General features: G+C 44.7%; 2 protein-coding genes across 4 annotated transcripts in view; both read right to left on the bottom strand.

Annotated features, from left to right (window-relative positions):
• The window catches only part of SMAD7 (SMAD family member 7), a 46312-nt gene extending 26646 nt beyond the window's left edge, over positions 1-19666 (bottom strand). The window contains exons 1-4 of one of the 3 annotated variants that reach the window (XM_074995798.1): positions 17654-19666; positions 16301-16354; positions 12079-12177; positions 9185-9256 (exon numbers count right to left, since the gene is read on the bottom strand). In XM_074995798.1, coding sequence (XP_074851899.1) covers positions 9185-9256; positions 12079-12177; positions 16301-16354; positions 17654-18308 — 880 coding nt within the window. In that variant the 5' untranslated portion in view covers positions 18309-19666. Of the gene's footprint in view, positions 1-9184; positions 9260-12078; positions 12178-16300; positions 16355-17653 lie in introns of all 3 variants that reach the window. The other 2 variants (XM_074995800.1, XM_074995799.1) reach the window with 2 other exon arrangements.
• Positions 19667-21752: 2086 nt separating this feature from the next.
• Positions 21753-23372, bottom strand: part of DYM (dymeclin) — a 416064-nt gene continuing 414444 nt past the window's right edge. Inside the window, exon 17 of the mRNA XM_074995795.1 lies at positions 21753-22594. Coding sequence (XP_074851896.1) covers positions 22379-22594 — 216 coding nt within the window. The 3' untranslated portion in view covers positions 21753-22378. The remainder of the gene's footprint in view (positions 22595-23372) is intronic.

Raw genomic sequence — 23372 nt, 5'->3', positions numbered from 1 at the left:
TCTGAAAATCGGGCACCACGAGAACTTTGTGATCACTGGGAAAAAAAGGTTCTTTTCTGTTTTCCTTTTCCCTTCTTCTCCTTTCATTAATAACTATGTTTTCTTTTCTTTCTATTTTTTCTTGGCTCTTTCCTCATAAAAAATGATGCAATTTCCTGTCTTGTCCCAATGTTTCCTGTTAATTAACAGGGTGAAAGTTATCACATATTTAAACTCACACCCAAAACAACACTGCGGAAAATGGTTCTCCGGCTGGTCCAGCATCTGAGGCAAAACCAATGCTTAATTTTTAGTGAAAGAGTTGCTGAGCCTAAAGCTTTTTTTTTTTTTTTAAACTTTAGTAACTGAAACTGCAAGCTCAGAGATGCCAAGGCACTGCATTGCTAACCCTAGAGGTGCCAGGGCTCAGTCCTGGCACAAACTAAACACTAGGCAAAATACCCATAGGACAAATCAACCAAAGGTGGTACGTGGGGGTAGCAAGTGTACCTCCTTCCCTGCATCTTTACCACCGCAGCCAAGATACCCCTCCAGAGGAAGAGGCCTTCTGCATCTTTAAACACATTTCATGATTGAGGAACTTTGCTGGTGAAAGCTGATCTATACCCTGAGCTGAGTATGTACCACTGATTGAAACAGGATCCTCTTATCTCAACCTTAACTACGTGGTGCCATCCTCTTATTGTACCATGCTGAACTGCAGGCCCCTTGGGCAAGAAAAGAAACATCCAAACGTCCCCACAGCAGCACCTCAAAGGCAGAATATGGATTTTGGTTGAGGACACAGGGGCATATTTGTCTGGTCTCGCAAAGAAGTCCCTTCCCATACACTCCGAATGGAACTCAGAAGAACGAAGAGATGAGTCGGCCCTGCCAGGATGTGATCCAGTGTTCCCAGGGAACCTACACATTACAAACTTAGGGACAGCCTCAAACTTGTGTGCAACTATTCTGCAGGCACACAGCTCTCTCTCCTGAATGTGGAAAGATGCGGGGAGAAGCAGTCTGGCAGCTCTTTGGCATCATTCCTTTCCTTCCTCAACAACAGGCAGAGAGCACATGTCCAGAGTCCCTATGGAGAAAGGTATGGAGTCAGGATGGGAGGGTAGGATGATCCCTGACCATCCCCCACTCCAGGGGTAGTTAGCTATACCCCCTAAATCAGGTCCAGGTTGTATTAATTTTACTACAGTTGCATTCTGCCCCCACCGCCTGTCAAGCTCACCAAGGCCTGCGGCCAGTAGCCAATCCAAGGAGTAGAGAAAAGATTACCTGGGGCCAGAGCCACTGAAGGGGTAGAAGGCCTTACCCGGATGACCCTGGCATCCTGTAGCTCCACGGGGGTCTGTGAGGGAACATGTAGATAATGCCTTGCCCACATTCTCCACTGGACAATGAGGGAGAACCTTTGCAATTAAATCCTTGTCTGGATTTTCTTGCAAGCGGTTCTATTCCAGCACAAGGAGACACTCGACTTCTGGTGATGCAGTCACACCACCCCCTACATCCCAACAACATTGCAAGACTACACCCACGACATCATCATTGATTTTGAAAGTCTAATCAAAAGTCAAAGGCTGGAAGTCCTTAGAGCTGCAGGTGCTCCTTTCCCATAGACCTGAGCACCACACACAACTGGGCCATAGTCTTGTTTACACTATGGCATTTCTGAAGAGCAGCCACGACATCACTTATTCCTCAGTTTCCATGTTAAACGAGCCCATGGCAAACAGCCCGTACACAAAGTGAAGGGAGACTTGGGGGAGGGAAGAGGGCTGGGAGAGAAACAAAAGATATTTAGGTACAAAATGAATAACTTTACTTTCTTTGTGTGTTACAACTAAATCTAGACTGGGTATCAGCAGTTAATAATATCTTGGAGCTCAAAATAAACTGGAAAGGAAGCTACTTTGTGACAGTAGGCAGGCAGCCAAACTGCTGCGTTGGTCATTCGATCCTGCTTAAGAAAGATGGTGTGGCTGGCAGTGACCTCAGAGTGGCCGGTTCCAGTATTCTTTTACACAGCTCACTCCCAGGTCACTACAAGAAGGCACCAGCAGGAATTCCATGTTCATCTCTTGAAACCACACCGGGTCACCTAGCAGATAAGGCTGACCCGCCCCTCGTTCGGTCAAAGGGAGGTCAGTATCAGCGTCTCTCCAAGCCTCTAGCGGATAGGGACTGCTGATAACCCTTCAATAACCTTAGTTAATAGTCAAGCCACTGGCTGTCAGGAGCACCTCCTGCTGCACCGTTCAACATAGTGGAAGGAACGTGCGAATATCTGACATAGTGCGGCAGAGAAGATACGGTTGGTGGGAATTGTCTGTAGTAAGAGCTCACAGAGGACTGTATCCTCTTGGCTGAACTGATCGCTTCTGAAGAAAGCCCTCAGAGCAAAAAATGCTGAAGCCACAAGCGTAGCCTACACAAGTGTCCACTCATTCCTGCTGCTGCAGCGTCAGACGCCAATTTGTGATGCCTTGGCCCGGATCTTCTCAAGAGCTGAGCCACCACAACTCCAAGTGAAGCACAAAGGAATTGCAGGTGCTCAGTACAGCTGAAAATACAGACCTAGAAGGTTCAAGTTAGAACCCCCAAAATATGGAGACATATAAAAGCAGGCAGACACTTTAGAAAAACTGGGCCTTGAATCCCTGTACCTGGGGCCAAATCTCAGCTCCTTCACCACAGCATGCCTGGACCCTGATGCAATAGTTCTGCTCAAGAAAAGGAAGAGGAAGTGGGGCATTTCTCCAGCCCCACCCAAGCAGGCCTGGCGTACTCTACCACATAGGAGGATTTAGGGATGGGGGCTCTACTACACAACTTACTGGCTCCCTTCACATAGCATGTATTTAAGTTTGCCCATTGGTGGCGTTCTCTGCATCCACATGCAGAAGCAATTTTTAAAAAAAAAAAACCCTCCCACAGGATCTCAAATTATCCCATTTCCCACCACATTCATGGGGTACATTTTACTTTGCAGGTAGATACCATTCTGAGTCAGTTGAAGACAAACATACAGATAAACAGACACTCCCATTACTGGGACTGAACTTTACAATGCATTTTAGCATTTCATTTTCCCCAGAATGCTGGACAGACATAATGGCTCAGGGAATCATTCACCAGCAAACAGCAGGGACAACGCGTGCACGCCCCCCCCCCCCCCACGTCTTGTAAAAATAAAACTGCAGTTTGAAGTTACATGCATCAGAAATAGCTGTGGCAGGAAACAATGGTGTGTTCTTCTCTACCTAAATTAGGCAGATTTTGCTTAACGAGAGGGAAGTCTGACCGAGGGGACGCCAAAGAACAGCCCCCGATGACAGCTTTTCATTTATTAATCACTGTTGGTTGTTTCCAAGGCCGAATTTTACATGGAGAGTGTTTTGGAATATTTCTATAGAATTTAACTGAGAAGAAACTGATACAGAGTTGTTCAAGATCCGGACCGAGGGCCACCCACGCAACGTGCACACCCACAGACTATACACTAGTGCCACAGAACATGTGCTACTCAGCTCTGCCTGTTTGAGATTCCGCCTTAAAAATTCTAGCTGGCTTATGGAAGAAAGGGTCTAACACAAGGAGGAGCTAGAATGGCGTGCCAGAGGCCAAAAGCTACATGGAGACCATGCCAAGTCCCAGTCGCTCTCCACTTCACTGGCCTGGCTACATTCTGCCATGGTCAGATGATGTGCGAGGCTGCAAGACTCCTAGTCTGGCAGGCGGCCGGGTTTGCTCCAAAGACTTCAATGCTGTCATCTTAGCATTAACCCCTGCTAACCTTGTCCTCTTGAGCACAGGAGTGAGATTTGAGGTACGATATTTAATGCATGTAAATACAAGCTAATGACTTGCAATGCACCGAGACACTGGAAACAGCAGAGTGCATGTGCTCAAATAAACTGAATATAAATGACTTGGAAAAAAAAAAATCACAAGCTGTTGTTTATCCAAAAGACAAATATACAATCCCCATTTACGCAGGAAGATTTCTTAAGTTCTGATTATAATAGGATGCCACTTTGTAAATAAAGGCATTTCACTGGCAGTTAAAAACGGTGCTAGAGGCAAGGGGGCAGTGGGTGAGAAAACACAGTGAGGATTTCTCCAGAGAAGCCTTAAGAACACTGCTACTCCCATCAAATTTGCACAGGGAGAGGATGAGATAAGACAGGGCACTAAATCCAGCCAAATAATTGTGCTTCTATTGTGAATAGGTCTAGATTTAAAAAAGGTGCTTCTCCCAAGCTGACATAGATACCAGAAGGGATCAAAGTCATAGTGAAACATTCCAGGCCTGTCCGCTATTTCATAATGAAATGTCAGTCAGCTGCCCAGTGGAGCTTTGGTAGTAAAGATGAATCAAACGTGAATTCAAGTGTTCCATTAAATTAAATAAGATGAGGTTTGGAGGTGAAGGGTGAGGGAATGAGGATAAAAAGCACTGTCAAATTTCTTGACATTGTTTCCTGTCACTTCATCTTGGGTTTTAAACCAAAGTAAGTGCTAATCCAAAATGCAAAGGGGTCATGTTTGTTTGAAGCCAGCCAGTGTTATTGTGGCTGCCTGACGGAAGGCCTCAGTGGCACAACCAGAGGAGTTTTCAAGCATTCAGGGCTTGATCCAACCCCCCAAAAAAAGATAATGAAAAACACTCCCATCAGCTTCCAAGAGCTCTGCACCGAGTCCAAAATGAGCATATATCCTCAATGACATCTCCATTTGGGATGGCAATCTGTCTATCCTTAATGAAAATCAACGATGACTAGGACACAACCCAGCTCCTCATATTTTGCACATGAAGAGGAAGCTCTGAGACCCCTCAAAGCTCTGAGACCCCTCAAAGACCTGTTTTCGAGCAGATGCTGAGTTATCCAACATATGCAACTGAACTTGTTTGTTAGAAACTAAAGCACAAACTACCCATCTCGTGAAGAAGAGGCAGACCGCAGTACATTTGAAAAACAGCCTGTCTTCCTTCTTTAAGGGAATTTGTTTCCCTTTCCTCTCCAATGTGGTTTTAACTGAGTTGGTTTACAAGAAAGGGGGTCCAGTTCAGTACAGGACAGGCAAGAACATCTCTGATTGCCTTTCTGTTTTTTAATGAAGTTAAAGGTGTTTTAGTTTCATATAGCTTAAGTTTTTATAATTTATTACATAAATGCTTAGAGGTCTGCTCAAACTCCAGATCCAGGTCCTTTCGGTAGTTCAGTCAGAGAAGCAAGATCCCCAGCTGGCTCACAAAAAAAAAACAACAAACGTTCACTTCTTGGGCCAGGTTTGGGAACTCTGACAGCCTTCAGTTCAGCAGCCTTGACTTGGTGGGAGATTTCTCAACCAGCAAATACTGAACTGGGCCAGAGAGACTGAGCCAACAAAGAAAAGAGATGGGGGAGCGGGGGAGAGAACAGGACCAACCAAACAAAAACTAAACCAAACCAAAACCAGGGACAGAGACTAAAAGGGGAGGGAGAAGACAGGCATGTTTTTCCTTTGCAGTAATGGATTAACCAACACTGCACTAAAATTGAGCCAAGCCACATGTAGATTCCATGGGTTTCTCTGTTCAGATTTTAACCTTCAAAAATACGTTTTTTAAAAACAAAGTTAACTAGGTCCCAGCGATTTAGTGCAGTTGTGCTGTCAGTGTTGTGTCCCCTCGCCCCCCACCGCCTCCTGTTTCCCAAACTCTCCCTCCCTCCCTTCTCCTCCCCCCCTCCCACCCCATACACACTCCTAGGCTTGTAGGCTTGGCTCCTTTTAAAGTGCCACATACAACATGAAAGGGCAGGACCAGTGAATTAAAGGTCACCTCTGTGCATTTCAGGAGGAACCGGTTCCTTTGTGAAGACCCCCATGGGAGTACGTTTTCACATTCAGCTCCCTTTTTTTTCTCTTCCCTTGCCAAAAGAATCAAGTCCCTGGCTCCAAGTTCCCGACCTTCCTCCCACCCTGAACTGAGCCCCATTCATTAAGCTGGCTCACTGCAGCACAGGCTAGGCCAGGAAGAAAAACAGAAAACAGAACACGTGAAAGAGAGGCTCAGATTGGTTATTTCAAGGGGGAAACATTTGTAGAAGCTCTCTGTATATTACCCATATCATTCCACACTGGTCACCCTCCCACATTCTCTCAGGTCTGTCATCCTGGTACCTCTGCCATTCATCTACAAAACTGCCCTCTGCTTCATGAAGAAGAAGGAGATATTTGTAGCTGAAACGGAAACTCCTAAAAATAAATGGTCCAGCTTTCCGCATTCTTCCGGAGGACTAGGGGAGCATTTTTAATGCACTGCTCCGTTTTGTAATGTCCCAGTCTCTGAAGATGCCACAGCTCGGCCCCACTATCCCGCAAGAAGAGTGTTAACCATGGTGTCCTGGCCCATTTCTCAAACTTCATCGGTGGTGACTGTGTTCCGCCCTGCTACATTCCACCTTTTAACCTTCAGCTGGTTCAGTCTTCATTTCCCTGTCCCTCAGCTGATGCACCTATTGTGGCTGAGAACTGTTTAACAGCTGCCAAGTTCCATCCCAGGGGTGGCTGATCCTCAGTGGTGGTCAGGGCTGTTAAGGCTTATGATGTTGCTTAAAAGCATCATCTTGTTCCATTCAATCCCAATGCTGTGCAGTTGGACAGTCAGTACAATCTAATCAGAGGCATGGCAATTCGGGGCTATTTTTAATCCAGTGAAACATCCTTTGGGGATGCAGCCATAAAGCAAGTCACCACAGACCTCAGGAGTTCCAAAGAGTGAAAAGAAGATGAGAGGATTTGTTTTATGCCTGGCATTTGTGACCCATTGTCTGTTTAAGTGGAGATAAGATACAGCTTTTCCCCTCAGACAGAAATAAAACACTCCAAGTGCAGTTTGACAATAGCTCATTAAAGCCTTGTTCAAATACACTGTTCCGGGCTACCAAAGTGTGTAGAAAAAAAAAAAGTTCACTTTAGAGAACTGCAGCAAACTGAGGGTTTTCTTTGCTTGACTGGGTCTCCTCAGTTGGGAATTTTCAGAGCTACACTTCTCTGTGTGGAACCAAGTTGCCAGTAAATCAAGAGCAAATTCAAAACAAATGCTCTTTCATGTGGAGGCATTCCGCTTTGTCTCCCGCCTTGGGTCGCTCACCATATTCCTCCATGAGTCAACACTCCTATCGGCTCCTCATTAAACTAAATAGCTACAATTACACTGGGGGAGGGAGAGAGAGTGCTTAATGATCCTAAAAGTTTCCCCTGTTTTGGGGATTGGGGGAGGGGCTGGCAAACTTCTAATAGCCCAAGACAGAAAAAAAACACATCCCCAAAAGGAACAGTGCTTTGAGCCGCAGGCTGCGGAAGAGAACGTATTAATAAACCTTTCCCATGCAGACCCCCTTTGCCAGTTCTTGCTGTGCTATGAAATTAAACTTCGACAGCAAACGCCTTAAGAAGACATTCATAGGGAAGCTATGTTATTTCCTGCAGCCCAAACCCCCACCTCCCTCTGTCCCTTCAGGAGTAGACTAGACAGACAAGATGTTATCAATAACACAAACCTTTCAGAAACCCCCCTTTTAAAAGCTAGTACTTCCTTTACTTATTTCATGTGATATCCTGTGGAACTCAATCCCTCCCCACCCACCCCACATATTTCACGAGGAAAAAAAAGATCTAACATCCTTGTGTTGTTTTACTTTTTGTTTCAGCTCTTTTTCCAGTCTCCCTTCTTCAGCCCTCCCCTGCCACATTTTGCCCTAAAATGACAGCCACCACTAGCCCCTCCTGCACCCCAAAAAGAAACCAGCCACAAGTTGCCCTTCTTTCGAATAATTCTCATTAAGGCCTTTGAACAAACAATATGTTTCCCTCTCAGATAACAGGCAGGGTATATGTTACACTGGAAGAAAAAACAAACAAGGCTCACTGAAAGACATCCACACCAAATGCAATTCCTGGAGAGAAGACACATATACAAGCAACTGCAGCAACCAGCAAACGTCACACGGCAATAAATTGAGTGCACCACAAAGCATAGATCACTGAGATTTACTGACAGAGACAAGTACCTTCCAAACTACAGGAGATTTGGCACATACATATCTTCAGACAAATTATGGTTGGTGATCATAGGTACAAGCCACAGTATTTGTAGTTGCATTTAAGGTTCAGCCATGCCGCTCTAAAGGTAAAGCTCTACTGAGCAAAACATGGAGGAGAATAAGGCACTAAACCTTTGAAAGGACTGATTTTTCAGCTCTCATGAAGTTACCGGCTATGGAGATACAACACCCCAGAAAACCAGACCATCGCTGTCTGCTGGGTGCTAAGAGCAGAGGACTGGAAAATGCCCTTTCATGCACCTGTCCAAAAGGTGCAGCCAAATGTTCTCCCCTCAACACAACAAACCAAGTGCAGGGGGACACAGCATTCTACTCTGTTCCCCAAATCTGAGATCCACAATGTGCTTAGCTGCCACTGGTGCATGGACTCCCATGAGCCCTCTCTACCACCCTGCCAGTGCACCTAGAGAGAAACAGAATATAGCTCCTGATACATAAAATGCATATACAGTTATCCTAATATTTCTCCTCTGATTGCTAACCTATTAAAGACAGTTTGCAGGCAACCACTGCTTAGTATCATACAAGAACACACTGGCTGGAATGGAAGACACTAGATCAGTTGTTCCCATGTAAGTGTGTAATACGCTCACCATTGATGCCATTATTGAATGTACTGTAGCCAGAAGGCTGTGCAGAAACTAGTTACGCTACCCAAGCAAAAACCCCACAAAGATTCAAGACAACCAGTCATATACTGATCTCCTTACCTATAATAATAATAATACTGAAATCAACAGTAGCACCCATGCAAATAGGGCAAAAACCAGTCAATGGCTGGGACTGACCATTAAAAACAAAGGATACAGATGTAATTCACCCCCTCACTTCTCTAGAAGTAATTGGTATCCTGTACTGAATCACTCTCAATATTCATTTTCCCCAAAGGGTCCATCCACTCATCCCCACTGGGAGCCTAATTCTCCCTTTGAAACTTCCACCGAAAGTGACGTGTAATCTTATACTGTCCCCCAGCATCATTCTTAAGATGTTCACAGCCTAAAACCAACAGGAGCTTTGGGTGCACAAGGAGTCTTCAGGGAGTAAAGCTCACCACAAATAATGTGTCTTACCTGAAAGCCCCTCAGGGGCTAGACAATTAGTTCCCCCTGTTTCAGTGGAGGAAGGCACAGAATCTGGACAATCTGCTGCAGCAGAGGAAAAAAAAATAAGAAATTAGGATATATTACTTTCTTAGCATGCTGCAAAGAATGTCAAGAATAGAATTCACATTCCAAAGTGTTAAACAGGAAGCTATTACTAATTGTCTGCACAGATACCGTCATTCATCATAATATATCCACCCTAAACTCATAACCCTTGTCTAAATTCTATGCTACTACTTAATCATTACTCAATGCATGCAAAAATGACATAAGGGCTGGAATCTTTTTATCCAAGTCACAGGTTAATGAAATCAGGCCTGTCATCTTTTAAGTAATTATTAGAGCTCTGTAACAGTTTAAATGGATGGCATGTACCTTGAATCTAGTACACAGATAGTTTGGCAAGATACGAATGATGAGAAAAAAATTCCTCCACTTTTGTCACAGATAGTTTAATGTCAACTTTATGCCTTTGTTCCTGTCTTTTTTCCTAATTTCATTAAGAATTTATATACATTTTTTCTTTGCATTCTTCATTTTTCTTTCCACCTCTGAAACCCTGTAAATTCCTTTGCTTCCCAGTGTGATGTGGTCCAAAGAGGCCTGATTGGATCAAATTTTCTCCAGGCACCAGTGAAGGGGCTTTTATGATTAAAGAAATGTGTCTCATTAGCTACTCCTCTTAACATTTAAAAGCGTTCCATTCAGGGAAGGGCAAAGTTTGCCCCAGCATGTCCAAAAACTGCAAATGCCCCCCTTCTATAATTGCCGCATTCGGTTAAGGCTGATAAATCTTTTTACTGCAGATGAACCCACAGAAGCAATTTTTCATCATCCGTAAGGAAGATGTAAATATATAACACTCTGGTTGAAGGCATCTGCAATTTAAGAAAAAAAATTCTAAATGTACATGCCACCCTCTGACTACTGGCAAATTGCCACAGTTGATTATGCAAAATAAAAGCACCCTAAATTACATCATTTCTGCTACAAAATGTATGTTAAAACAAGGCACACTGTACAAAGAGAAAAGAATGTTTTAGTCTCCCCATTTTTTCCAAGCACTGTCTATGGAAAACCTATGGCGAAAAGATGTGTATGTATAACCTCATTTTATCGGAGTAAAATATAATCCATACCAGGAATACACAGTTTAACAGGATACACTTAATCAAACTGAAAACAATAGAGGAGCCAGGAAACGGACTTAGCTGTGAAATGCTGTATACTGTACACTTTATAAATGTTTTCTAGTTTGTTGTCTATGTTCCAAGGAAATAAGGTTTTTTTTTAACCCTGTCCACATCTGAACAAATGACTAAACGACTCCCTTGTAACTTTCCCTTGAGATCACTTTCAAACGCTTTCACTGATGCTTTCCCTCAGCACACTCACACCTTTCTGTATGCAAGGGCCAAATAGATGGTACTGGACTGTACTGCACACTAGTGCTTCATACCCAACTCCAAGCTGCCTCCGGATGAGCATGCTGCACTCTCACTGGGGAGTCAATAGTAATGTGAGATTTGTGCCATACCTCTAAAAGTTGTTAATTTGCCCGACATGTCATCTTGCTCTAGCGTCAAATACAACCAGATTCCTCTGCTAGCAATCCAGACAGACATTCTTAAGAAACTTTGGATTTATTTCTCAAGACAGCCCTAGCAATATGTTCATTCCTGCTAACCTAAAAAATACAATCCTACCCATAACATACAGAAAAGCTCTCCCATTCTTTACCCAGGCTGCCCTTAGAAACTGGGCTGCTACAGTCAGACTCTCGCCAAAATCCAGATTTTTGCCTTAGCATAGCTCTGCACACTGATGGAAGTACCACGGTAGAGTTTCATTGGGGCCCCCTCCTGCAGTTCCTACTCCCAATCCCACTTCCTAAAATCCAACAGCAAATTGCTTTTATCAGTTCATTTACACTAAAGAACAACATTGGGTCACAGACATCATTTTAGGCTTAAGTCACTGTTGATGTTCCCTCTTACACCCCAGATTAGTGAAATCATCAGGCACAGGCCATGCAAAAGGCATGATGAACCTTTCCTGTGCCTTGCGTTAATCCTTGCACAGCTGGCATCATCCAGGTCACATCCGAGCACTTTGGCTGGTAAGGAGCACTGTCACTGTAACTTGTACCAGTGAAATATTGACCGAAGTTGCTACATGTTAATGCTTTCACCCCAAATCTTCGCATCTTTATGCAAATGATAAATACAGGAGAAATCTTAACTCTCTACTGCAAACAGAAGCCAGTGGAAAGACCACCCAGTCTACTGCTCACATTCTATTCACTCTCATGCAGGTGGTGAAGTGTGTGAACCAGTGCTAAGCTATCCTGGAGTTGGCTCATGCTCAGCAGCTAGGGGGTGGGGGGGAAGCACCTCTTACTGCTCCAGAGACCTCCACAACTGCTTCCAGTGGGAACCCGTCCAGCCAATAAAGCCTGATACACAATCTTTGTCACCTCAGATAGGTCCTTTATCGGGGTGAAAGAGAAGTAAGAGAAAAGTAATAGGACCTTTTATGCACACTGTTAAATCAGAGGCCCAGCCCACCTTAACAAATTTAAACACTATAACTAGCATAAATTAGCTGTGGTCCAGGAGAGTATGTAACAGGCACACCAAGCCACCAACATCCCTCTTAAAACCCTTTCCCACAGCACAGGTGGTAGCCTTTGGAAGAGTCCACTAACTCAGCTCATGGATGCAAACCTTGTGCATATGCTTCAGTCTGCAAAAGCTCATCAGTCTGGAACAGCGGCCTGGGGTTTCTGGGTTGGCTCTTCTACTTTAGAGTTCATGGTACCAAACCCCATCACATTGCTGCTAAAATTCTGCACATCTCACCAGTCTCAGACACCTCTGGCAACCTTTCCCGGCCAACGAGCATTTTCACTGGGGGTCTGAATCCGCTGTCCTTATACTCTGACAACACGACCACACGTGCTAATATGAAAGAACAAAGCACTGTACTGTCGAGACAATCAGGGAAGATCATTTAAGTCACAATTAATCTGCATGCCATTTCGGGCACGGGAGTCTGTTCCCACGTGTGTGGCCTTGCCAAGTCACCAAATCTTCCTCATTCTTAGCCAACTCAGCTGTACATTTACGGCATTAATACGCAGCTAATTTACAGGGGGGGGTATTCATTCATGTTTATAGAAGTTTTCAGGTATTTGTATGAATGGCAGCACGTAAGAGCCTGATCCTGCACACCCTCCTCATGCATTAGTTCCCCTTGCGTCAGCTGGAGCTGCTGTGTGTAGGTGAAGGATTTGCAGGACCTTGGCAGAAGTTCCTATGCATTCAGTGCAAGGTGTGTTATCCAGCACTTTAGCAATTGGAAAGCTCTATTAACCAGGATTTCCAACCTCTCCCAACACAAACCTTTGGTCTAATAACTAGTACCCCAGCTCATTACCCAACGGCGCAGGCTGCTATCAGGGATTTACTCAAAAAAGCAACTTCCAAGGTGTGTCACAGGGTCATTATGGATTCAGCCCAATCTCCTACAACTTCTACCTCTACAGCGATAACCGATATTGATAATGAGGACCCACGTTGCCAAACAAGACCCTGATGTGCCTTTTGAATCATTCAAAAAAAGCTTAAAGTACGTTAGTGTCAGCGTTCACTGTGCTTTTTGTGATCTGGGTGTACACCGGGCGCTGCCCAGAGTGATATGCAGCATCATGAGATAACCTACTATAGAGAAAACTTTACCTGTATACACCTAAGTGCTTTAAGACACCCACCACTCCGCAGTGCAATATTACTGCGGCATACGTGGGGGGCACCTGTGTACCATGTTATGCTTTATTGGTTTTATTATATTCGAACTCTCTAACATTGGTATTCCATTGCTAAGTATAACTCTTAGGTAACTGGGATTTTTGACTAACCAGCACCCCCCATTCTCCCAACAGACTGGAGAGGGTCATCCCTAGGGGGGCCATGGGCAACACCCACCCGCAGAGGTTCCATCCCACTCCACCCTTCTCCCAAGATCTGCCCCTGCTCTGCCTGTCTCTTCCAATCCCCAATGTACTCCTTCCCCCAAGCACCCTCTTCTTGTGATGTGAGCTAGGGGATTGGGGGTGTGTGGAATGGGCTAGCAATGGTTGCTGCCCCCTCCCACACACTCACCACAATGGCCTGAGCTGTAGCTACCCAGGCCCCATCCCCCATTCTGCCACCCTCTCCCAGCCCTCTGGGCTCTGCTTCACCATGGTGGAGGGAAGCGAAATGCCCTTGCCCTGCTCCCCTATGCATGGGAGTGGCCCAGGGCACTGCGCTTTGGAGCACAGCAGAGTGGGAGATGGGTGCCAGAACAGAACAGGCTCCTGGACAGCTCCTGCGCCTGTCACTGTGGTGAGTGGGGCGGGGTCTGACCCCTGCTGCCAGCCTGCGCCAGCCCCCTCCCTTTAAATCCCCAAAACTGAACAGTTTTGAACAGTTGAAGTGGCTGCCACCTCAAGGCATGCGACCTGGGACAGCTGCCTTGAACCATCCTACGAAATTTACAGTGACACTTCTCGTTAGAAGGATCTGCAGATAGTTCTTCTAGACAAAGTGTAAAGAGAAAGATCTTTGCTAAGTGTGCTAGTAAAATGGCTTTGTCCTGCCTGGACAATCTAATTTATTACATTCTCTTCCTCCAATGATAAAATGCAAGTTAATAAGACAGGACTTCTCCTTGCTTAAAATGGCTCACATTTAAATACCTTTGCACTGTAAGCTAATATTCCTCTCTCACATCACCAGCCTTAGGCAAATAATATCCCACACAATGCTTGGAAATGTAGGAATGCAGGAACCTGGGAAGGGAGTACTGTTCTGTCTGCCCCAGGGAACTGCAATGATGCACAGACATTAAGCTATCTCATCCTCTCCAGACTAGCCCTGATGAAAGAGGAAGCAAATGAGCATAGCAACCACCTGCAATGACAGACTTATAGACTACTGTATGTCTCTGTCATTGTTCCATGTATTATTCAAAGTTCAACTGCCAAATGTTTTTTTTTTTAATTAAACTTTTTGGTGAGTAACCAGTTGTTTTTGAGTTTCCGATTGGCAGCATTAATCACTTCCTATTGGCTGACAGGAAGAACTTTTCCTTTCAAAATGGCACATTCATGTTCTGCGGCTTTTCTGTTTACACACATTTTGCTACCTTATGTCAACACTTGCTAATGAATAAATATATCATGCCACCAACTGAAAATGAGGACCTGGCAAAGGTACATTGGATGTTTGAACCTAATAAATTTATCCTACCATCCTTCCAGGAAACTAAAGGCAATCATTAAACCTTCTTTCCTATAGCTTTACATAGACTGATATCCTCCTGGGCCCTTTAAAAATTAATTTACGCCCTATGCAAGAAGTCATTATTAAGGAAAAAGGACATATGCATATCTAAGCATGTGAAGATGCTATGGGATCATGCTGTTACCCATTCAATAAATTGCTTAAAAAATAACTCTTTACTACTCAGCCATTCTGCCTGTGTTAAAAAAAGAAAACACAAAAAACTCCCCTTTAAAATCAAAGCAACTAGTGAATGTAAATAGTACTTGTAAGGGATATAAGATATAATAGCCCTAACATCTCATTCATTAGTGAACTTTTTAAATGCTCAGGAAAAATTATATGATTTGCAATCCATTCATTTATTAAATTGCTATTCCTGTTTCCGCATGGCTTAGAGAAAATTCCGCATGTTAATCAAAGTTCAGAATAGAAAAAAAATGAACCTTGTTTGTTATAAGGGTTCAGTACAGAAAGACACTAAGTACTTTCCTATACTGTACTAAGCACCCTAACTCCAATGAGATTTGACATCACAAGAGACACACATCTGGATGGAGCCCCATGCCCCTATCCCAGTTTTCATCCTCATAATTACACACCAACCCACCAACCTTCATCCCCTGCATCCTTCATCTTTTAACATCATTAATGGAAAGATACTTTAAAATGGAAAGAGAAACTTAACAGGCAAGCCCCTAGGGGTTTTAATATTTTTTGAACTCCAGAAACTAGCCAACCCCAACAAACTAAATAGCAATAATTTTAGAAAATCAGTTATTTCAGAAAAACAGCCCTGAAACTGTTCTATAGGAACAAACCTATTTTAAACTCCCTTCTGAAAAGTAAACTACTAAGTTAACATATGGTGCTGCCTGACTTCAGGGGACAACCAAATAGACAATTGTGCCATAATCAATATTTCAGCTCCACTAACGTTCAAAGAGATCTGAAGGGTCTTGGTGGACATCTCTGCCTTCCTGATTTAATCCCCATTTCCGATTTTCACTAAACCTGTATCCTCTTTTCAGGATGCCAGTCCTATTTATCTAACACAGGGCGAGCTTGCTGCCAACCAGAAGTTTATGCAGACAACCGCAACAGAGCTTGGTGCCAGCCTCAGATGGGCTTCTGCCCTGGCCCGGTGCCACTCAATTACAAGCAACAACCATGAGAACTGTGTTGGAAACTTTTTACCTCTCCTTCCTATTTTTTCAAATTTGATAATGCTCATTGAGAGCAATTTTTTTATAGAACAAAAGATTTATACAACTGCATTTGCCAATCCTAACTTGAATCCTTATTCAATAAAAACTAATGTTCTTAGAATCCTTTGCTGTAACCTTCTACCAATCAATCTAAGTTCACCAGAATTCAAATATACTGAGTTGACAAGTAATGCATTTTCCAGTTACTACTTACAGCTGTACACTGTATTAGGAAGCCTATAGATTTACATTAAACCAAGTTGGCAAAACCTCCTGACTCACATTTTTGTGTATTCCCATTTTGAGATGTCAAGTGACTTGGTACAAGTACGTACTATAGCTTCTGTGTTTAATAAAACTAAGTCTTCTCAGTAAAAGCGTACATTAAATCCTTTGGGACTGGGGAAGGGGCAAAAATCCCACAGAAACAGCCAAAAGTGAAATGCATCAGCAATCCAACAAGGGAAGGAGACATATCTCCCCTGAGAAAGGCATGTCTTCCCTCTGTATCTTAAGACAGTAGTCTACTTTCAAAAAGCCCTACTTACCAGTTGGTTTGAGAAAATCCATTGGATATCTGGAGTAGGGTGGAGGGGGAGACTCTGGAATTAGAAAAGCACAGAGAAAATAAAGACAGAGCCATGAGAAAAAAAGATAGGAACTTATGATAACAGTGGCATTCTTTTAGCAAAACTGTTTGTCTTAGCTCTGGGGGTTGGAGGCAGGGCAGCTAGGCGGTGATTGCCTTGATATTTAGCTGTCAGATAAACAAAAGGGGCCGCCTGGCGCCAGTCTCCCTGCTATCTGCTCCTCTGGCTGTCTGATCAGGGCCTCCTTGGCTCGGCTAAAACACTCCAGCGCTGGAAATCACCAACTGATCCAGACTGCCAGATAATCCTTGCTAGCTGCACACACATTGAACATTTCACAGAAAAGGGAAAAAAGAAAGGGCAAGGAGGGGGGAAAAAAAGCCAGTGCTGCCAATTACACCGCCCCCCCCGACACTACTCAGAAATGGATGATTTCTATTCTACACCAACGAAGCAAAGTTTGCAAGTAACTGCAATGTTTTAAAGGAGGGTGGGGTGAATGCCGGTCAGAAGCACTCTTGCAGGCTAGCGGGTAGGGGAGTTACACGTGCCAGGAGCACCCCACTTCCTTTAACAAAAGAAAAAGGTATTTGAAAACTTTTTTTTCTTTTCATGGGACGGCCGGATCGAACGCTGCGAAACTTTTAGGGGGCTTAATGGGAAAGCTGGTGACTGCAGGAAAGGGAAGCATACTTGCACCAGATAAATCGGGCTATTTGTTATTTCCAATCCATAAATTATGCCTCTCTCTCTCTTATGAAGGCGGGGGGAGAGTTGCTAACCACAAGTAATGTTGGGTCTCTGTGAACCCCAGACCTCTCTTGTGAACCCCAGACCTTGTCTAAGATCAAGGGATTCATTTTCCAAAGCAAAACAGGACACACCTCTCTGCAACACAGCGGCCCTACATAATGCAAGATTATCGCCTAGAAGGGTCCTTGGCACCTGAACGGCTGCAGAGCTCCCTCCTTGCACACAGCCTGGTCCCTAACTCCAGCAACCACCCACCCCTGGATTTACTACAGGGCTGGTTTCGAGAGCAAGAAAACCCGCCGTGTAAGGGAAATGGGAGGCAAAGACCGCAACTGCAACTCAGGCAACGCTTCCGTAGGATTACGTGGAAACGCTGTCCGAGGAAAAACTGGAAGCCGGGGCCTTTATGGGCCGCAAAGCAGGGGCCGATCGGACCATCCTCCGCACCACCTCGGTCCCCGCGCCCCCACCCGCACTTCGCCACCGCCACCCACGCCAGGTCTCAGTCCTCCCTTCCCCGCGCCGCAGCCCGGCGCCCAGGCAGCTCTCGGGCCGTACCTAGCTCGCAGAGCCTGCTGAGGTGGTGGGGATTGCAGCAAACCAGCTCCGGGTGACTTTTCCCATAGGATTCACAGCAACATAAGCGCTTCACTTCCGAGCAATGCCTGAGATCGGGCCACCTGAAGACTTTACACAGCAGCAAAGGGAGAGAGTACCAATGTTGGCCCAGCCTGGAGTCCACCTTGCCGGGCAAGAGGAGGCAGGAGGTCCGCGTGCCCCCTCTGGACTCCACCGCTTGCAAGAGGCCCTCCAGGTGCTTCTCCTTCAGCCGCTTCAGGACCGCGTGGGTCAGCGCCTTCAATTCCGCCTCCGAGCCGAGGTGAGCCTTGGTGATCTTGGCCGACTTGCCCATGCAACAACCCCGGCCGCCTCCAGCCCCATGCGCCCTGGCGTCCGCGCCTGTGCCCCCGGCTTCTCCTTCCTCCTCCTCCCCGCCGGGCGCACGGCTCCTCCAGAGTCGCCGGACGAGCACCGATCGTTTGGTCCTGAACATGCGGGACGAGAAGAAGGTCTCCCGGCTAAAAAACGACCATGTCGTCCGCAAATCATGAAGAATCCGGGGTCCGAGTCCAGGCAGCCCACACAAGCAGCCTGAAATGATAGGGATACAGTGGGGAGGCGGCTGTGGACGAGCCAAAGGAGTCTGTAACATACGCCAGTCTCTGAAAGGGTTGGGGGGGGTTGTTCCTCTGTCTCTGAACTCCTTCAAAAGAGCCACTAAAAATCCTACAGTCTTAGGCAGCTATTTTTAGATTTTTTCCTCCAAGTATCTCTGGTAGGAACTAGGAAAACAAACAAACAGGAACAAAAAAGGGGGTGGGAGAAATCAATGTTGCCTATCACCAGAACTGCAGAAAACATGTCCCGTCCCCCCGCCACCCCAAACATATGGGGGGAAGCGCAGGTCTCCTTGCGTTGCAGGTCTGTCAAAGGGAATGCAAAACCCCCGGATCACACTGGGCTTCAGATGAGGAGAACGGGTTCAAATACGAAAAATGAAGACTAAAAGGTTACCCCCCCCCCCAAAAAAAAATGGTGTTGGAAACCTAAGGCACGCGATTAAAATTCCCCCTATTTCCTCAATAGTAACATATCCATGGATTCCATCAAAAAGGGGTCCTATGGGGGGGCCTGCGGGGGGGGGAAAGGAATTTCTACAACCTGGGGTGGATTTTTTTAAAAAAAGCCAAAAATAGTATTAAAAAATGAAATCTAAAACGTGGACGTTTGACCCATCACAAAAACTGGTAAAAAATAAAAATGCATCCAAGCGGGTTACATCCTTTCACAACGCGCCCAAGCCGGCCGGGTGCCCTTCTCTCCTCCTTCTTCTTAGAGCAAAGACTTTAATCCAGAAAAAAAAATCCTCGAGGCGGCTACTAATAGATCTTTTTTTAAAAAGTGGGAGTCTCTCTCTCCCTCCTTCCCAAAGGGTGGATCCGCTCCCTCTCCGGCTGCCTTGCCGAAAGCCCAGGAGGTAGGGGCAGTTTTTCTTAAAATACCGCCGCCTCCACTCTCCTCCCACCCAACCCTCAGCAGAGAAAAGGACTGATGGGTGAGAAGTGACAGGGATGATCCTATAATGACAGGAGCTGAAATTATCACCTGCCACCCCCCCTCCCCAGTCTCTCTCCTGTCTGGCTCTTTCTCTCGCTAGGGAAGGCTAAGGCAGCCCTCGGCTCTGCCTCCTCCTCTTCGGGCTGCAGTTCCCCTCCTCCAGGGCAGCCTTGCCAGTCCTTGCATCGGCTACCGGCACGCACAGGGGCGAAAAAAACCCAGCTCCTCTGGCTTGGCTCGCCTGGGCGGCTTTGCTTTTTCTTTCCTCCTCCTTCTTCCCACTCCCTTCTTCCTTGGCCGAGCGCTCGCTGCAGACACACACCTTCTTTTTCCCCTGCTTCTTCCTTCCCCTGGGCGAGAGGGGGAGTTCCCTGTCTCCTGGAGCGCGGGGAGGGGGCTCCGCAGAGAGGTGGCTATCACCTCCCAGCGTCCATGGTTCTTGCTGCTGCTGCTGCTGCTGCCTCCGCTCGGCTGCTCCAGCCGTCCGCCGGCTCGGCTCTCCCTCCCCCTCCTCCTCGCCGCTTTGCCTCGGTGACTCCTAGTGCGCAGTATCGCTGCCCAACCCCGGCCCCCAATCACGTGGGCGTCTAGACACCCTGTCGCTTTAAAAAAAAAAAGTGATTGTGTTGCGCAAACAACAGATCGGGTTTCTAAAAGCTATTTTTTTTTTTAATTTCTGAAGTCTGGAAGGAGAGAGGGTGGCGGGGAGGGGAAGAGCAGAGGATTCACATCACATCCAACAAGTACATGAATTCCCTTTTTATTTAAGAAAAAATGATCAAGAGCCAGTGCCCCAAGGAAGTAATTGCTCCTGGAGATTAACTCGAGGATATTTGTCAGTGAGACGCTGCTCGTAGGGGCTCGAGAGATTATTTTAATTGACATGGTTTGTATGCAGACGCCAAAAGAGTTTGCAGACTCGTTTTTGTTTGTTTGTTTGTTTGTTTTTGTGAATGCTAGATTATGACTGTTATTTGTGGCCCTTTTTGCACTGAAGTTACTGGAAGATTAGTTTTTAGTAGGGTGCAGGTGGAGCAGGGCATTGGGCCCTTAATAAAAAAAACATGTATAAAAGGTTCTTGCGCACAGGATGTAAAAGATGCTTTTTCAGTTTGTTCTGGTATGGCTATGGTCTGAAGAAGTGGGTCTGTCCCACGAAAGCTCACGTCATAAATTCTTTTGTGAGTCTTTAAAGTGCTACTTGGCTGCTTTTTTGTTTTGATAGTTTAGAGACTCGCATGGCTTTCTCTCTGTTACCATACTTTTTCAGGTGGGTGATAAAAGATGGTTTGGAAGATAGCCAGAAAAAGTCAGACCCAGATCCTGGAATCAGATTTTTCAAGGCAGATCCCTGGGGCTGTCCAAAGGCCCTGGGGCTCACTGCAGTGGGGAGAGACCTAAACCGGTGGTTGAGTAAAATAACTAAATAAATGCCAAGGTAAATTCCAAAATTAAAAAAACAAATCTATGAGCTACATTGTATAGCCAAAGACATTATGTAAAATGTAATGAGCAGCTCTGCACTTGCCCAGGACTCATCCTCCATGGGGGGGCGGGGGTGTTATTAACCCTTTCTTACAGGTGAGGAAAATGAGCAATAGGTATTAATAAAACATCATCAAACACTTCCCACTATCTAGTGCCATGCTTCAAAGAACCTGAAATTAAGTTTGTCAGCACCCCGGTGAAGTCAGCCTTATTATGCCAGTTTTGCAGAGGGGTAAACTGAGGCACAGCAGTTGTCCTGGATGACACAGCGCTCTATAAAAGAGCTGGGAAGTTGTGCTGCCGCTGCTGTGCTTTAATCCCAAGGACCACAAACACTGACACAGTGAGTAGTCCTTTGGATGTAATGGGATTATCCATATGCATAAGTATTGCCACAGTCCAGGCCCAGCCAAAGAAGCGAGTTCCTTAAGTTCATGCAGTAAGTCAGTTGCAGTGTTGGAAGCAGAGGCAAGACTTCCAAAATCTCACACGCTGGGAACAGTAGCTGCTATGTACAAACCTAATTGCAAATTCATTGCAGTGAAATAAACAAGATAAAACACAAGCAGCCCAAGAGTTATTATTCTAAAAAGTCCTAGGATTTGCATACTGCGGATGCACTGCATTCCTGGAATTGACTTCTCCAGGTGCATTGGATGCACAAGGCTCTGTCCTGCAAACACACCACACCTCAGGACTGAATACTCCACTGAGACTACTACCTGCACAAAATTGTTTGTCTTATTGACAGGATCAAGTTAGATGGAGGCCAGGTCTTCAGCGTTGTGGAAAAATTTTAGTGAAAACATCTTGGAATAAAGCCTACTCACCTGTCCTTTGTCCATATGATACGTAAAAATAAAAAATAAATATTTTATTTGCCAATTTTTATTTGCTCAGGGCATGCAAGTGAAGAATGTTTTAAGGTTGATTTACAGTTTTATGGGGAAGATAGTTGGACAATAGACACCAGAAATTTCACCATGCACTCATTTGCACTATCTTTTTGTTCTGTGTTTGTACAGAGCCCCAGGGTTCCATGACAAGGGCTCCTTGGTGCTACAGTAATACAAATAAATAAATAATACTGTATTCCAGGTGTAAATGTAAGCTTGCTATCACATGGGCCACCACACTGCACTTTCTGAACAATGCAGCCCCATGGAGAGTGCATTGTAGTCATCTAACCTTGAAGTAACAAAGGATTAATAGCCATACAGAACAGCCAGGGCAACAGCTTTTATAAATTTGCTGCACTCTGTACAACAGTGCAATCTTTTTTATTTTTTTTAATGGTCACTTTGGACTCTTGGAGACTCGAAAAATTGAAAATAAATTACATTTCTTTCATTTAAATTCTCTTTCATAAGCCTATAGATGACTTTATTTTTTAAACGGTCTCTTCTTTTCATTAGAGCAATTTAGAGAATCTCAAACCCTTTATCACTGTGGTACTTACGATAAACTGATAGATAGTTTCCCCTCTTTTGCTGATACTGAAAGACCAGATTAGATTAGACACACCTATTACCAGGTGCATTAAATTCTTGCTTGAGGTCAATAGCTGTCCATACTATTAAAATGAAAGGGATTCAAACAATTTGTTCACAGTAAGATATATTACCTTTCCTTTGTAATTGTCACATTTTCTACTCTGATTTTCATTTGCGTTCTTAGTTACTGTGATGATTGCAAAGCACGGATTCCTATATATATATAAATCAGAGCACCAAGAATGATAACTAGCAATATACTGTTCAAGGAGAGTGTGGTCCAGAGGATAGAACACAAAACTGGAACTCGGGTGACTTGGATACTTCTTCCAGCTCTGGTATTGACTTTGCCACTAGCTCCATTAGGAACTTCAAACTTCCTGCACCTCAGTTTCTCCATCTGTGGAAAGGGGATACAAATACTTGTCCTATTTTGTAAAGTTCCTCGAGCTCTGCTGGTGAAAATTATTGCATTATTTGGAACAATTTGACTATTTAATAATCCCTTTATATCTTAATTAAAGTCACAAAGAAGTTTAAATCTATAAACTGTTAAAATGTACAAATATTCTATGTTTTTAATTTATTTTTTCACTACTTATCTTAAAAACAGAGGAGCTTTTCCCCATATTATATCTTTACCAATCATTACTTACATGTCTTATTTTTCTTGAAACCTGTATTTACATATCTTTGTAAAATGGACATGTGTCTAAAATGGAAGGAATAAAAAAGAATGTGTTCTCTTTTTTTTTGGAATCATTACTGTATGAAATCTGAATTGTTAGGCCTAACAAGTATATTTAAATGACACAAACAGGCCCATTTAGCCACAGTATATGTTACCATGAACTATTCGCTGGTTTTACTGTATTTTTTCATTACACGTAAATGTGAACCAAATGTCTCATCTCCTTGAAGCTAGACAAGCAGGAAGGAAGAAAGCACATGTTGAAATCCAGGGGAAATGACAATGTTACTCAGCTAATGGTAGTGGGGGTCATAGACCAGTGTGTCTGCTTGGTTTACTCTTGGGAGTGGTTCCCTTGGTGTGAAACTCCTCTCTGATGCAACTCCAGGGAATGGATTAAATTTATCCCATGGACATTAAAGGGCCCATGTTTCTGATTTACATAGGATTTGGCCTAACAAATGGGCAAAAAATTCTCAACACTGTA

Source organism: Carettochelys insculpta, chromosome 5 (genome assembly GCF_033958435.1).
Source record: "Carettochelys insculpta isolate YL-2023 chromosome 5, ASM3395843v1, whole genome shotgun sequence".
In the NCBI taxonomy this organism is placed as follows: domain Eukaryota; kingdom Metazoa; phylum Chordata; order Testudines; family Carettochelyidae; genus Carettochelys; species Carettochelys insculpta.
The sequence above is the reverse complement of the archived record's forward strand: the minus strand, read 5'-3'. Positions and strand labels throughout refer to the sequence as shown.